The sequence below is a fragment of the Lissotriton helveticus genome, chromosome 3_1, assembly GCF_964261635.1.
Source record: "Lissotriton helveticus chromosome 3_1, aLisHel1.1, whole genome shotgun sequence".
Lineage (NCBI taxonomy): Eukaryota > Metazoa > Chordata > Amphibia > Caudata > Salamandridae > Lissotriton > Lissotriton helveticus.
In genome coordinates, this window is record NC_136061.1 from 572,284,211 (window position 1) to 572,302,266 (window position 18,056).

General features: G+C 42.9%; 1 protein-coding gene across 3 annotated transcripts in view; it reads left to right on the plus strand.

Annotated features, from left to right (window-relative positions):
- Nucleotides 1-18,056, plus strand: part of NME9 (NME/NM23 family member 9) — a 697,622-nt gene that overhangs the window by 381,677 nt on the left and 297,889 nt on the right. For all 3 annotated transcript variants that reach the window (XM_078680514.1, XM_078680516.1, XM_078680515.1), the window contains exons 15-16: nt 6,138-6,282; nt 12,434-12,726. In XM_078680514.1, coding sequence (XP_078536640.1) covers nt 6,138-6,282; nt 12,434-12,726 — 438 coding nt within the window. The remainder of the gene's footprint in view (nt 1-6,137; nt 6,283-12,433; nt 12,727-18,056) is intronic.

Genomic DNA, 18,056 nt, shown 5'->3' on the forward strand with positions numbered 1-18,056 from the left:
AACAAGGTCTTCATATAGAGACTACTTGCCCACTATCTCGTCAACGCCACCATCCAGGGTTTCCCCAGTTTATGATATTGGGACATTCAACGTGGTACTCTGTAGAGGTGCCAGCAAGTTGAATATAAGTATGACTGTTCCTCAGGTGACCACTTCTATCATATTTGAAACTCTGCACCATCGAGCTTCGGCAAAGCCTTTTCTGCCTTTGGTGCCAGGATTGTTAGAGCCTGCGATGAAAACTTTTTGACACCTGCCACAGTGGGCTCGAGTTCCGCAAGAATTTCTAAATAGTATAAGGCTCCAGACCAAGAACCTTTGTTTCTTCAGTCTGACCCGCCACCGGACTCCCTTATAGTTGCCGCTGACAGGAAGGCTCATTCAAACACTTCCATCTCTTCTGCTCCTCTAGAGAAGGACTGCAAAAATATGGACTCCTTAGGAAGGAGAATGTGCAGTACTTCTGGGTCTGTCATGAGAGTGGCTAGCACAGCTGCTCTACTGGGACGATATGACCGGTCTCTATGGGACTCTCTAACAAGATTTACAGAAAAACTACCCAAAGACGACCAACGGGATTTCCAAAAGATTTTACAGGAAGGTTGTCTGGTAGCAAATCAGATCATTAGTACAGCAGCTCATTCTTCAGACTTGGCAGCCCATGGATACGCACATGGTATTTGCTCCAGACGATCAGCATGGCTTCGACTCACGCCCGATGCGCAAAGAAAAATAGTCAATTTGCCCTTCAATGGCTCGTCGTAGTTCGGTTCACATGCGGATGACGAAATGGCAAAAATGAAAACTGAGTTGGATACCCTCAAGGCTGTAGGCCTCGAAAAGAAGAAGGAATTCCGTCAACGGTTCCATTCTTATGACAAATGCCTTTTCCAGCAGCGGGTACAAACGCCTCACTGGACCTCGCAGACCCAAGGTCAGGCGCAACAAAGGTTCCAATATCAACAACATAGACCGGGACGAGGGAGAGGTGCAAACAAACAACAATCAACAGCAACAAAGCAGCCACAAAAGCAATATGATGTGTCTTCCTCCAAAGCTGTTGTCCACTCCGGTGGGAGAAAGTGTTTTGTTACATCTGGAGGAGTGGAAACGTATAACAAAAGACAACTGGGTCATCAATATTGTACAAAATGGCTATCTTCTCAGGTTCAGAACGCCTCCTCCATCAATACCTCCAAGAGGGAGCTCTCGCCATGACCATCGGTTGTTGCAAGCGGAGGTAAACACTTTGTTAAGGAAAGGAGAAAGGAGCTCTAGAAAAAGTTCCCGTTCCTCAAAGGAATCAAGGAATCTACTCTCGCCACTTCCTCGTGCAGAAAAGAGGTCCCACCACAGAATACAGACCGATACTGGATTTGAGAATATTGAACAAATACATTCACAGAGAGAAATTTGGAATGTTAGCACTGCATCAAATATTCCCACAGCTTCATCAAGGGGATTGGATGTGCTCAATCGACTTACAGGACGCATACTTCCACGTGCCAGTGTCCAAGAAACATCGCAAATTTCTACGTTTTCAAGTGTCATGCCAAAATTACTAGTACTCAGTTCTCCCGTTCGGGCTCAAATCAGCCCCCAAACATTCTCCAAATGTATGACTGTGGTGGCTGCTTTTCTCCGCAAGCAGAAAATATTCATATATTGTTACCTGGACAACTGGCTCCTGAATAGTTCATCCCCAACACTGCTACAGGATCCTCTGTCGTGCTGCCTTCAGCTCCTCAACAACTTGGGCCTTCATGTCAATTTCAAGAAATCAATACTAAATCCAACACAAAAGATCCATTATCTAGGCTCCTTCCTGGATACCGAAAAAGCAAGCGTGTGTCCTTCGGAGGAGAGGTTGTCCTCAGTCCCAGAAAAATGCCTGAATCTCCTTTACACGCATCTCACAACAGTTCGGCAGGTGTCTTCACTGCTGGGCTCGATGGCGTCATGCATCTTTATAGTACCAAACGCACGATTGCACATGCGTCCATTACAACAATGCTTGGAAGACCAGTGGATGCAAGTATCAGGGCGCTGGGAAGATCATATAGTTCTCCACCAAGCAGCCAGACACTCCAACCGGTAGTGGATGAAACGATTGCACCTGATGAAGGGAGTCCCTTTTCATCAGGAACCTCCAACGTGATGAAAAGGTGATGGAGTGCTCATATGGGTCCTTTACATGTACAAGGCCTATGGTCCGACTAAGAAAAGAGTTACCACATCAACCTGCTGGAGCTGAGAGCTGTACATCAAGCTCTCAAGTCACTATTCCCATTGTTCAAGTCTCAGTTCATCCTAATTCAAACGGACAATACAACGACAATGTATTACTTGATCAAACAGGGCGGTACCCGATCAAAAACACTCTCCATAGAGTCTCAAACCATATGGAACTGGCTTCTAGCGAGAGACTTGTCAATAGTGGCCATTCATCTACCAGTCTCTCTCAACTCCCAGGCGGACTTCCTCAGCAGAGACTTCGTCGAAGCTCAAGATTGGGTTCTCAACAACGAGTTCGCTCACAGCATTTTTCGGGATTGGGGAATGATAGACATTGACCTGTTTGCAGACTCGGTAAAAGCGAAATGCCCCGTCTTCGCATCCAGATTTCCCCAACAAGGATCGCAAGGGAATGCCCTTTTGATCTAATGGTCTCATAGCTTACTGGATGCTTTTCCACCGATTCCGTTGATCCCAATTGTGATCACCAAGCTGTACAGGACCAATTCCAGGATGATCCTAATAGTCCCGGAATGGCCTCGCCAGTGGTGGTTTCCAGACCTCCTTCAGCTATCAGAAATGCCACACAAGAGGTTGCCATGCTGCCCGGATCTCCTATACAAACATGCAGGGAGAGTATTCCACCCCAATCTCTCCTCCTTACGGTTGACAGTATTTCTCCTGAAGTCATACAATATGGACACCTACAATTGAATCCAGACTGTATGGCCATTCTCAAAGAAGCGAAAAGGCCTTCCACAAGGAAATCGTATGCCTTCAAGTGGAAGCGTTTCTTCCTATGGTGTGTGGACAATGGACATGATCCCATCCGGGGTCAGGAACAGGTGATTTTATCATACTTGCTGCATTTGGCTAGTTCTGGTCTTCAGTTCGCTTCTATCTTAGTCCACCTTGCAGCTATCACAGCCTATAGGAAGTTCCCCAACCAGGCTTCTTTGTGGTAAAGGATTTTCTTGGGGGCTTGAGAAAGGTTTACCCACCAGTCAGGTCTCCTTCTCCTCCATGGGAGCTTAACATTGTATTAACAAAGTTGATGGGAGCCCCTTTCGAGCCCATTCATAAAGCTTCCTTGCAGCATGTGACATGGAAAGCCGCTTTCCTGGGGGCTATTACATTGGCTCGCAGTGTGAGTGAGATCCAGGCTCTCTGTTGTAAAGAACCTTACACAGTATTTCACGCCAACAGAGTAGTTCTCAAAAGACATCCTAGTTTTTTGCCTAAAGTAGTCTCGGACTTTCATATAAACCAGTCTATCACTTTACCTACTTTTTTTCCGAATCCTTCGAATCCTCCGGAAAGGTCTCTCCACTTACTATGGGCCCGATGTAGGTAATTTAATTTTACCACTTCTTAAATACCGAATCATACCGATTCGGTATTTAAGAAGTGGTAAAATGGAGGGGGGGAGGATGTAGGTATTTCAGAATCGGTAAATACCGAATCGTTGAGATTCAGTATTTACCGATTCTGTAAATACCGATTCGGTAATGCCCATTGATTCCTATGGGCATTGAAGCCCATAGGAATCAATGTGCATTACCGAATCGGTATTTACCAATTCGGTAAATACCGATTGCAGCAAGGGTGCAGGGGGTGTCACTTTGACACCCTCTAGCACCCCAAATACAGGCATGTGTGCCATGTGGCACACAGACATGCCTAAGGGCATGTCTGTCTGTCACATGGCACAGGTGTACATGCACAGATGTGCATGTACACCTGTATTCGGTATTTTATCACCCAATAGGATTGGGTGGTAAAATACCGAATTCTGAAGGCCTGTAGCACTGTAAACAGTGCTACCTACATCTGGAATTTACCGAATCGGTAAAATTACCGATTCGGTATTTTACAGAATCGGTAAATTTACCGATTCTGTAAATTTACAGATTGTGCAAAATATTGCCTCCTACATCTCAATCACCAAATACCGGTCGGTAACGGCCGAATTCGGCCGTTACCGACCGGTATTTGGTGACCTACATCGGGCCCTATATCTCAAGAGGGTTCTGAAGTTTTACCTAGACAAAACAAAGACACTGAGGAAATCAGAACGTTTGTTTATTAACTATGGCCCTGTTAACACAGGTTTTGCAGCCTCTAAAAGATCCATTTCGAGATGTATAGTTTCTTGTATTATCCTGTCATACCGGGAAAACCTAAGGCCCATTCCACTTAAGGGAAAGCTTCTACCATGGCTCTCCTGAGTAATGTCCCTATGGCATAAATTTGTAAAGCAGCTACATGACGATCAGTTCATACGTTTACTCGCCACAACTGTTTAGATGCTGACACACAGGCAGATGCTCAGGTTGGGCAAGCCTGGCTGAGAAACTTGTTTGCTAATACCGTTTAACATGTGTTGGTCAATTTAGTTTGCTGTTTTTTGCTCGTCCGCGAGGAAGTTGGTACGGACTTGCTACTCTATTCAGTGCTTATGCTTATGACTATTGATGAATATCCCCTGGAAGAGAAGGATAAGTTACTTACATGTAATCTTAGTTCTCTTCCAGGGGTTTACTCATGAAAGTCATAAGCAACCCTCCCGCCTCCCCGGACGCGCATTACCAGTTTATCCCTGATTTGTTGCACCCTAGATGCCGGTTCCTACAGGTTTCCTATACCGTACAAAAGAACTGACCTAACTGTCACCTGTGGTGCATGATGGAGCAGGGGGCTCCTGGAGGCCTTAAAGGCAAGGTGCTCAGGGTCTCTTGAGGCCTGAAAGGCAAGGTGCCAGTTTTCTTTTCTGTACAAGGATGCTATTTATCTATGCAGCCTTTTTTTAGGCTAATTGCCTGCTATTACCTGTTTTCTTATATGAAAATAAAAGGTTACTGCAGAATACTATTACTGTGCATGTCCTTCTCTTACATTAAATGTATATGTGTTATTTTCATACTAGAGAAATACATTTGTAACTTTGGCTTCTTAGCCTATTGGATATGTATGGGGCTGCATATTTGTATGTTATACATGTATATGTGTGTGTTTATTTAGTACTATGTACTTGTTTTTTATAACCTATATATATATATATATATATATATATATATATATATATATATATATATATATATATATATATATATATATATATATATATATATATATATATATATATGTATATATGTATGTATTTTTTGGTATATGCTCCGGGTACCCGCACATGGGCGGAGATAATTCAGTGCTTATGACTTTGATGAGTATACCCCTGGAAGAGAGCTAGGTTTATAGGTAAGTAACTTATCCATCTTGACCCAGAACACTAATATAAACTTATATAAAATGAATCTTCATAATGTAGTACTGAAGGCACTGCTTTATTGCATGTGGTTTTCTTCTGCTACTTTATAAACTACTGAGAAATTATAATAAATAAAATGTAACTGCAGAGACTGCTTAGGAAAATAAAGCTCTGCTTGCTGTAATGGAAGATTCAGCAGTTTTGTCATAGCCTCAGCCTGGATCAGACTAGATTTGCTGCTTGTCAACAAATGGTGCTTAGAGTTAGTCTTCTGACTCTGCTTTGAAGGAATCATCTTATAGAGATTTGGTAGCAAATGAATAATGTGTTAACATCTGTATTCTTTTCTCACTAAGTTGATTTAGAGCTATGCACAAATATTCAGAATGTATGTTTAATGACATTTATTAAGATTACAAGCTTATACCATCACTGTACCCACCTGCCACTATATAAATATCCATATTACACTAGCGGAAAACAAAGCAAGACGCATTTGACCATGAAGCCCCTGCAAAGGTTTGAGTGCTGCCATATCACATACCTCTTATCACCACTTGTCTTGCTATAAACTGCCTCCTTACCTCTGTGCAGATAACCAGTATGTTGATGTTGTGTCCTTTTCCTGAAACAGATGAAATCATGGATGAAATCAAAGGTGCTGGATTTGTCATCTCACAGATCAAGGAGACTTGTTTGGACAGAGAAATGGCAGAAGAGTTCTACAAAGAGCACAAGGGCAAGCCCTTTTTTGAGCAACTTGTTGACTACATGTGCCAGTAAGTGTTACTGAAATGAATGAAACCTGGCACATTTTTTGGTTTTAAAAAATGCATTTGCTATGTCGTTTTCCTTTGGCCTCAATGTTGGTAATCTCTGTTTACAAATTTACAGAGTGACACATTCTTCAACCATCTGCCCTTCACTAAGTAGAAGATACAGATGGTGTGAGTCAGTGACTGCTCCTTCATACATTAGTTATAGTTTCAAAAGATAAATATAACTCAGCATGGCTTTTTTGTCAAATTGATTTTTTAGGGTTTAATAGTGATTTTGGAAAAATATGATAACGAATCATTTATAATATTCAATTTACTTACATGCGTTGATCAGCCAAGGAGAAAAGCATAGCTTTTTCTGTTGCAGTTGACATTCAGTTTGTAGTCTTGGTGAGGGCAGTGTAGTGGCCATTTTCGCTACCTGTTAAGCAATATGATTGATGGAAATAAAGATGCATTGCCTGCTGGGCCTCCCGTAGTTCCAAAGCTGACACTGTTTTTCTTGGATTTTTTATTTCACTTTAAGCTAAATATGTTTGGTTTTATACATATAGCACTAAATGCTGACTGGCTGATGCTTGGTGTTGCACTGAAATCACTTTCATTTCTAATCCTCAATTCATGAAAATGTAGCACGAAGTGTAGCACCCTTTTATCCCCTTTCTTGCACCTGGTGTGGTATTTTTGGGCAATCTTGGTCCCAGTACCATATTTGACGACTTTGCTCTGTGATTGTTGCTATATTTTTCCTGAAGGAGACAAAACGTAGACGTGTCTAAATTGAAAATCCGAGAGAGAAATCTACAGGATCTCACAGAGGAATATAGGTGTTCCCTGGATTCTTTAACGCAGCATAGAGTTGGCTGGAACATTTATTAACCTGATTTGTAGGATAGAGCCTGCAAAAAAATACCCCTGTGCATGTGTCTTGCTTGCGAGACATTGTTGTGAACAAAAAGGGCTTGGATCCCGCCCGCTGCTTACCATTTGTTGGCTTGTGTGGCCCTCTTCTTTACAGCATTTTAATTCCTACATGCAGGCCTAACATCATTTCTGTTCCTCTCTGTGGAACAGGGACCAAGTACTGTTTGATTCAACTTAATCAGTGCCCGTCCGCTGCTCCCTACGTGAATGAGGTACTATTTTGTCCTTTTTAACTTTTAGTGCCCTGTAAACAGGAGGCATGTGACTGCCAAAATCGTGCCCAGCAGGACAAACAAAATTGCAAAGATTTTTTTTCTATAGTTGACTTTCTTTTATTTTACCAAGTCTTCTTTTCTCACTTTATACTCGTGTTTTCTTTTTTGGTGCTCGTGGGTAATATTCTCAAAATATAAGGATTATTTTATTGCAAAACATCATTGTTTCTTTTTCATATGTATAATTTCTGAAACGATGCTTTAACACATAGGGCCTGATTACAATGCGTTTATGAATGGCTGCGACCCTCGTTCGGTCGGAGCCATCCTAACCGCATCGTAATCACCTGTTTGTAATAATTTACGACCGACCCATTTCGATGGAGTCAGTCGGAAATTATTACACAAGGAAGTTCCAAATGGCTGACGAGAGCCTGTCTGCCATTCGGAAGGCCTGCAGTAATCCCCCGGCTGGCTCTTTCTGGCCGGGGGATTGCGATGGCAGTTTCCCACTGCCTTTCCGTGCTGGCCTTTCTGACACAGAAAACCATTGGGAAACTGTCTTTGGGGTGCAAGCCCGCCGAATGGCGGCATAGAAGGCACCTATGGTGCCCCCCTGTTGATCCCCGCACCCGGTGGCAGGGTGCATGGGTGAACTTCACCTCTGCTCTTTTCAATGGGAGCATGCATTCCATTCGAAATGCATGCTCCCTTTGAAAAGAATAGGCATGCGACTGGAGAGGGTTCAGTCGCATCCTAATTTCAGGGCTGGAACCGACGACAGGAGGTCGTGTGGTTCCAGTTCCTGACCGGAGTCCGTCCGACATCGGAATCGGGCCCTTAACCGTGCAGTGAACCCCAATCCACCCCAACCCCCTCCAATCCACGCCAATCTACCCCACCTCAACCTACCCCATTCTGCCCCACTAATCCAATCCACCCAGACCAATCAATTCCACCCTACTCCAATCCAAACCACTCATCCCAATCAAATACACTCCAATCCACCACACTCCAATTCTCCCAACCAAACCCACCCCACTTCAATCTGCCTTACTCCAATCTGCCTCGCTCCAATCTAAAACAATCTGCCCCACTCCAATCTAAAACAATCTGCCCCACTCCAACCAAAAACAATCTGCCCCGCTCCAACCCAAAACAATCTTGCCACTCCTATCCAAAACAATCGGCCCCACTCTAATCCAAAACAATCTGCCCATTCCAGTATGCCCCACTCCAATCCAAAACAGTCTGCCTCAATCCAAAACAATCTGCCCCACTCCTTTCTAAAACACTTTGCCCCACTGAAATTCAAAATAATCTGCCCCACTCCAATCCCACTCCAATCTGACCTACTCCAGGATCCCCCACTCCAATCCGAAACAATCTACCCCCTTCAATCCAAAACAATATGCCCCACTCCAATCTGCCCCATTCCAATCCAAAACAAGCTGCCCACTCTAATCCAAAACAATCTGCCTCACTCCAGTCTGCCCCATCCCAGTCTGTCCCACTCTAATCCACCCCACTGCAATCCAAAATAATCTGCCTACTCCAATCCGCCCGCTCCAATGCAAAAATTCAGCCCGCTCCAATCCATAAAATCAGCCAACTCCAATTCACCCTGCCAATCTGTCCTACAGCAATCAAAAACAGTCTGCCCCACTCAATCAAAAACAGTCTTCCCCACTCCAATCTGCCCCATTCCAATCCAAAACAACCTGCCCACTCCAATCTAAAACAATCTGCCCCACTCCAAGCAGCCTCACTCCAATTCGCCCAACCCAATCGGCCCCACTCAATCTGCCCTACTCCAATCTGCCCTACTCCAATCCAGTCTTCCTCACCCCAATCCGCCTACTTCATCTCATTTCACCCCACTACAATCCACTACAATTAGCCCCACTCCAATCAAATACACCCAGCCCAACCCAATCTACCACACACCAATCCAGTCCACATCTCCTCACCCTGATCCAAACCACCCCACTCTCTCCCCAATCCAATCCACACCACACCACTTCAATACAATACACCACAATTCACCTCACTCCAATCTGCCCTACACCAATCTGCCCCACTCCAATTCTAAACAATCTGCCCCACTCCAATCCAGTCCAATCTCCCGATCCAATCCACCTCACTCAAATCCAATTCACCTGACCACACTCTTATCTAGCTCACCCCAATCAACCTCATCCCACTAAATACTGCACCAATCCAATCCACTCCAATCCAGCATAATCCAATCCACCCCTCTCCAATCCACCCACCCCATCCCACTCCAATCCACCTCACCTCACCACAAACCATCTCAATCCAATACACCCCACTCCAATCCAATACACCCCAAATCAATCCACGTCAATCCAGTCCACCCCAATCCTATTCACCCCTCCGAAATTCAATCGACCTCAGTGCAGTCCATCTCAGTCCAATCCACCCCACTCAAATTTACTACACTCCATTCCACCCCACTCCAGTTCACCTCACTTCAATTCAATCCACTTCAATTAAATCCACCCCACCCCACTCCAATCCACCGCACTCTACTCTAGTCCTCCCCACTCTAATCCACCCGACTCTGATCTACCCCACTCCAATCTAATTCACTGCATCCAGTCCAACAAAAAGGGCTTGGAGCCCGCTCTTTGCTTACCATTTGTTGGCTTGAGTGGCACTCTTCTTTACAGCATCGTAATTTGTCAATGCAGGCCTAACATAATTTCCGTTCCACTCTGTGGAGCAGGGACCAAGCATTGATTGATTCAGCTTTATCAGTGCCCGTCCGTTGCTCCCAACATGATTGAGGTACTATTTTGTTTGTTTTAACTTTTAGTGCCCTGCAAACAGAAGGCATGTGACTGGCAAAAACGTGCCCAGCAGGACAAAGAAATGACAACGTTTTCTTTTCTATAGTTAACTTTCTTTTATTTTGCACTCACGTTTTCTTTTGTTTTTGCTTGTGGGCGCCACACTAGTCCAATCCACCCGTGACCAATCCAATCCACCCCACCCCAATCCAAACCACTCACCCCAATCCAATCCACTCCACTCCAATTCTTCCAACCCACCCCACTCCAATCTGCCCTTCTCCAATTCGCCCACTCCAATCAGCCCCACTCCAATCCACCCCATTCCAAACCACCCTAATCCACCCAATCCATCCCAATTCACCAACTCCAATCCACCCCACTCCAATCTAATCCACCCCAGTCCAACCCAATCCAATCTACCCCACTCTAATCCAGTACACCTCACCTCAATCCAATCCACCTCACTCCCTCCCCAATCCACCCATCTCCAATCCAGTACACCTCACCTCAATCCAATCCACCTCACTCCCTCCCCAATACACCCTACTCCAATCCAGTACACCACAATCCACCCCACTACAATCTGCCCCACACCAATCAAAAGCCATCTGCCCCACTCAGTCAAAAACAATCTGCCCACTCCAATCTAAAACAAACTGCCCAACTTCAATCTAAAACATTCTAACCCACTCCAATCCAAAACAATCTGCTCCGCTCCAATCCAAAACAAACTGCCCAACTCCAATCCAAAAGAATCTGCCCCACTCCAGTCCAAAACAATCAGTCCTACTTCAATCAACCCTACTCTAATCCAAAACAATCTAACCAACTCCAATTCAAAACAAACTGCTCCACTCCAGTCAGCCCTACTCCAATCCACCTCATTGCAGTCAAACGTACTTCACTCCAATCCAGTCCACCCCATACCAATCCAATCCACTCCACACCAATCAAACCCAGTCCAGTCACATCCAATCTACCCCTCTCCAATCCACCCACCCCACTCCAAACCACCCCCAGTATAATTCACCTTAATCCAATCCACCCCACCCCACTACAATCTACCTCATCTCAATTCAGTTTACCGCCCCAAGTCCTCCTCAAACCAAGCCACCCCACTCAAATCAATCCACCTCACCCTAATCCAATCCACCCCACTGGAATCCAATCTACTCCACTTCAATCTACCCCATCTCATGCCAATCCAATCCACTGCACTCAAGTTCACCTCACTCCATTCTACCCCACCCCAGTCCACTCCTCCCCAAACTAATCCACCCCACCGCAGGACAGTCCACCCTACTCAATCCAGTCCATCCAGCCCACTCCAATCCACCCCACTCCAACTCACCACGCTCTAATCCAGTCCACTCCACCTCAGTCCACTCCACCTCCTTCAGTCCAGTTCAATCCAACCGTCTCCACTCCTGTCTAATTCACCCACTCCAAACCACCGTATTCTAATCCAAACCACCCCACCCCAAACCAGTCTAATCCACCCCACTCCAATCCACCTTGCCCCATTTTCATCCACCTCACTCAAATCCACCTCATCTAGCTCACCCACTCCAGTTCACCCCACTCCACTCAATCCAACCCACTCTACCCCAATCCAACCTACCCCTGTTTACTCCAATTCACCCCACTCTCTCAATCCACTGAAACCCACTCCGCCCAATTCCACCCCACTTTGTGCTACTCCACTTTACGCCACTCCATTCTACAACACTGCACTCTATGACTCTTTCTTTCACTGAACCACTGAACTCTACTCCCCTCTACTCAATGGTACAACACTGTACGCCGCCTACTCCACTCTACAACACTCTACTCCAACAAATCCAGTCTACGACACTCTTCTCCCCCGACTCCTCACTGGGACACTCCACGCCACTAACTTTTAGCTATGCTGAACAGTAGCCATAATGGTGTACAACATGGCAAGAACCCAATTCCAAAGTCAATAGCTCTTGTATAGGCGAGACTTATTGTCGTTGCCAATGCTTGTTTATTATTTGCCATGTTGATTTAACTAGTGTGCATTTACAACATAATCGCTCAGGTTTTAATGGGGTTGTGTGGTTCTGATGCAAGCGCCTTCAGGGTGTTCCCCTATGTTAGCACAGTACACAATGCCAAAAAGACCTGCATAACAGAAATAAGTTAGACTTGTCTCTTTATCGCACTTTTTACCAGGGGTCCTTCTCTGATGATGATACTCAGCAAAGAAAACGCAGTGGAGGAATGGCGGTCACTGATGGGGCCCACCGATCCTGAAGAGGCACAGAGCACTGCACCGGACTCACTCAGGAGCAAGTTTGCCAAGAGCATTTTACAGAATGGGTTGCATGGAGCCTCCAATAAAGAACATGCAGTGGAGAAGATCAACTTTCTTTTTGGAGATATTGACCTAGAACGTGTGGATGGTATAGATACTGGCATACATCAAGAGCACGTTAATAACCAAGAGCATGAAACTGTTGCTCGAGGTAAGTAAATGAAGCTCACGAGTGTCGCTTCTGGCCTCACGCCTGGCGTCGAAGAAGCTTGTGTTTCATGTATTTTTAGAAGCATTTAGGAAATGAATATATGTTTTCTGTGGTCTTGAAAACCATGTACTTGTTTATTTAAATAGTTATTGCTCTGTTGATTGGGAGTCGGAGACTATAATGATTTTTTTAATAGTTTGACGGTTGGGCCTCCAAACCACTCAGACACTGATTGCCATGCATTGGACGACGCAATGGCAGCTGTACATAAATTCTGAATACCCTATCTGCAGCCGAAGCACTTGTCATGTTCGAAAGGATATGGATTATTGGGAGCATGGTGACATGAAGATGTGTTTCTCAGGCCCGACTTCGCGAGGATACTCTTTAGCTCTCGTGCATTTTCTGAGGCACGCAACACAGAGCCTACTGCTTGCATTTGAGTAACCCTACAGTTCTTTCTCTTGGGGAACTGACTATAACCATGTTGCCAAGAATCCTCTTACAGGATCCTGTCTACCCACCCAGGACATAGGTAGGGAGCATCACGTGAGATGTTCCTTTTTTGATCTCATCTTGGAGTTACCCATGTGACCACGTGCTCCCTTCTCCCCTGTCTTGTAACACCAGCGCACTCTTTGAACCACCCTTGGACCTCTTCTCATTTCATTTGACGCAAGGGTCTCTGCAGTGAGCTCCATGCTTATTTTATTTTCCCTTTTCAGATCTGACCTGCCTGCCCTGCACACTGCCGGTGTATTGTTACTAATTCTTTAAAATAAACATTGAGTGGACTTGGGCTCAGCGTAGAGGAGTGACACCTTTCCACCGCATGCTATTGACAATTCGGTGCATCCTTTCTCCTCCTATTGAGTGCTTGCATTGAAATGCAGGAGGAACTAATTTACATTTGACAGAGCACACTGAAACTTTATAAATTTAATTCTTTATATCATATATTAATTGTAAAAAGAAAGCAACAATTGTTTGTATTCTTTTTTTACTGCAGTAGGCTTTTAATGTTTTTGTCAGAACTGGAGTTTGAGCCATTATCGCCATCAACCCAGGTCAGCTTTAGGGTGGTGCGACTGGTGCCACCACACTGAGCTCGCGGCGCTGTGTTTGGAAATATCTTATTTGTTTACAAGCACATGCTGCAGAGTTCCTTGAGTGTGCAACCATTTTCAGGCAACTCAAACATGTCAAAATAACTGATGATTAATGTAACTGCTGGAGAGATATGTAGTTTTGTCTAGTGTCAGTTCTCACTGAAAACAAAATAGCGCTGAAGGTTCATGTGCTTGCTGCAAAGAATGAGTACCGTGCAGATCACATAATTGTATTTTAAGTAGATAGCTCAGTGTATTACTGCTTTTGTCACAGATCCTTTTATTACTTGCAGTCCATAAGTCAAAAACATAAGCACAGTAAGCTATGAACTTGCATAAAAGATTTACATGCAAACTGCTAGGTATAGGTTATAACGTTTTGATTTATTCCCAGGCTTTAATTGTTGTAATGTTGCTAAAAAGGGTTAGTTTGGGGAGAAATACATTGATATTAGTAAAGCCAACCCCAACAACTATGTTATGTTTTAAATCCTTAGTTTGTGCTTCTCCAGACTAAAAAACGCTTAAAAATATGCCGCCTACCAGTATGGATGGCATGAGTCCTACACCTTGTGTTTGTTTTATGCAAATACAATTTCCTACACACTGATTTACAGACGTATGATTCATTGTTATTAACTGTACTACCATATTCACTACCATACCATTATTAACAACGCTACCAACATTACCACCACCACTGCCACACCTATTTCTACCTCCCCCACCACCACTATCACCGCCACCACAGAACTTGTGCATGTTTGTATTTTTATTCTCCGCTACATGAAAGCCAGACCTGTTAGCTTGCTTAGTGGTTGTTTTTATTTCCCCCCTGCATCCCAGTGCACTCTGTCTTTACCAACCTATTGCTAGACATTCCCATTTGTAGCCACTTTGCATTTCTTCTGCAGACGAACACTTACACTTCCCCATCCACCCACTGCCCCATCCCACGTCCCTATTCATGTCACACAAGATACTGAATGGGTGATTTCTGGTGGATACTTCTTTTTTTTAAGTTTAAAGTTTATTGAAGAAAAAGAGTATAACATACATAGAGATAAAACAGTATGCAAGCAAAACGTATTATAAGGAAATAATGTGAGAGAAGGGAAAAAGGATGGGGAGGGAAAATATCCTGATATAACAGTACAAGTAAGAAAACCACCTGAATCTTAATAGTAATTCAACAATAAAAAACATCAATAAGCACATTGTAAAAAAAAAAACCCATAAATTCTGATATCTATTAATTAAAAAGGAAAACGGAGTCAAAACAGGAACCTGAGATAAAAGTTAAAAAGACAACAGAGGAATTATGGGGGGTTCCTGACTTCATCTGGAGTGTTAATTGTAGTAGTGGGAGCTGAAGATATTACCGTGAGATATGAGGATAAAGGGAGCCATAAAAGATCTCTTTTAATAGACAAAGATATAGGGGTGACATTGCTCGTGTCTAGACGATGATGAAAACAAACCGCATTCCACCAAGCTCTAAAAGTAACTTTGTCAGCTTGCTTCCAATTTGAAGTTATTAAATGTAAGGCTATCGCTAACTACAGGTCAATTAATGAGGGATTGAGAAGTGAGTGAGGCCAGGACGTTGATAAAGAGCCTAAAAAGATGTTGGAAATGGAAAAAGGTATTTGTGTGTTAAAATTTTTATTAATTTGGGACCAAACTAGAAGCCAAAAACGGGAGAGAGAGGGGCAATCAAAAAGCATGTCGTAAGTCAGCCGGAGTACCTTTGCAAGACCAACAGGCAGAGGAATAATCTGAGGAGAAAGAGGCTAACTTCATTGGGGTAAAAAGAAGGCGTTTGTAAATAAAATAAAGAGTTTGAGAGGTATTAGCTGCTCTTGACGTTTTATGGATTTTTGACCATAACTTGTCCCAAATAGGAACAGGCCAACATTCTGCGGGATCTTTTTCCCAGGCCAATTGAGACTTCCTTTGGACCTGTCAGAGGATAAAAACAGATTAAACCTTTGAGTCTCCAAGTTTTCCAATAAAAGGTGCGACCTCTGATACGTAACAAATGATTATGCCAAATAGGTTGTTGGTCTAATGAGGTAGAGGAAGGATAAGAGGACGGAAGTAGAAGAGTCAAGATTTTACGTGTATGGGAAATCACTTGAGAACGAAAGGAAAAAATAGTATTAGTAAAAGCAAGAGATTCAGTAAAATGGAAAGGTGTTATAAAGTGTTTCTCAATATTCAACCAAATAGGAGGATTAACACATTGATCAAGAGAAAGCCAGTGTGAGGATTGTCTCAGAGAGAAAGCATAATTATATGATTTAAAGTCAGGAAATTTGAGACTACCAGAGAGTTTGTCAGCTTTGAGAGCATTGAGAGCTATTCGAGGGGATTTATTTTTCCAAAGAAACTTGGTTAATATAGAATCAATTTTTTTTAAAATAGAAACCAGGAATGTGTACCGGGATCATGGATAGAAGGTAGAGAATTAGCGGAGAAAGCATCATCTTGATAGAGTCTAAACTACCCCACCAAGAGAGGAATAGTGGGTGCCAACGATCGATAGAGTTAGATAAAGTTTTGGAAAGATAATCAAAATTTTCTTTTAAGGTTTCAGAGATTGTAGGGGAGAACCATAAACCTAGGTATTTAATTTTAGATGGTTTCCAAGAGAAGCCAGTAAAAACAAAATCTTGTTTCAGACAAAGAATGTTTAGCGGAAGAACTTCACATTTATCGGAATTGAGACGGTAGCCAGATAACTGAGAAAAGGAATCTACCTGGGAAAGAAACACTGGAAGAGAAGTGGAGGGATTGGAACAGTATAAAATGATGTCATCTGCATAAACAAACATTTTAACATGAGTAGAGTGAAGTTTAAAACCAGTAATTCTGTCATCTAATCTAAGTTTCGTTAAAAAAGGTTCTAGAGCGACTATAAATAAAAGGGGAGATAAAGGGCAGCCTTGGCGAACTCCTCTAAAAAGAGGAAAATAATCAGAGGACTTCCCATTAACAAAGATAGAAGCTTTAGGGTTAGAATATAATAAAGAAATAAGAGAAATTAACTTAGCAGGGAATCCAATCTATTTAAGTGCTTGGAACATAAAATCCCAACCGATCCGATCAAATGCTTTTTCAGCATCTAATGCTATCGCAGCAATAGGATAATCAAGAGAAGACGCCTTACTTAAAATATTGAAGAAAGCTCTAGAGTTGTCTGAAGATAAACGTCCTTTAACAAAACCTGATTGTTCCGGGCCAATAATGTTGGGTAAAACAGGATCGATACGAAGGGCAAGAATCTTTGCAAAAATGTTATAATCCAAATGAACTAAAGATATTGGGCGGTAATTTTTACATAAAGAAGAATCCTTGTTTTCTTTGGGAATTAAACAAATCACAGCTTCTTGAAAAGATCCTGAAGAGGAACCATCTTTAACAAAGGACTAACAAAGTAATAAGAGATGGGGAAGTGAGTATAAAATTCAATAGGAAAACCGTCAGAACCAGGTGCCTTACCACTTTTCAATTTTGATATTGCATGTTTATTTTCAGATAAAGTAATGTCCGAATCTAGTGAGATAAAATCAATGTCAGAAGCGGGAAGAGAATGTATCTAATGTAAGAAAGAAGAAAGTGCCTCGGAAGATGGTTGTTGCTCCGGTGTGTATACATTTTTATAAAAAGTAACAAATTCATTTAGAATATCATTATCTTTAAATAGTGAATCACCGACATTGTTTCGTATGGATTCAATTTTAGTCCATTCCCGACGAATCTTTAAATAATTTGCAAGTAGTTTACCCATTTTATTCTGGCCGCCATAATAACGAGCACTTCTTTTTAAGAGATAGGAGGATGCTGCTTCTGTGGAAGATTTATTAAAAGATATTTATGCTTCAAGGAGATTCTTTAATGATGCTTCAGAATTAGAGCGATAATAGCAATATTCAAGTCGCTTGATTTCGGCTAATAACTGAGTATTTTTAGTTTCAAAAAATGTCTTTTTCCGTGAGACAAAATTTATGATAAAACCTCTAGCTGCTGCCTTAAAAGAGTCCCAGATCATTACTGGAGAGGAGTCCGGGATGGAATTAATAGAAAAGAACTCAGAAGCAAAAGAGGTGAATTGGCCTGTGAAATTGGGATCTGATAGTAATGAGTTATTAAAACGCCATTTTTACAGAGGAACGTCTATCCAAATAGGATCAAGAACTTGGTTACAATCACCTCCAA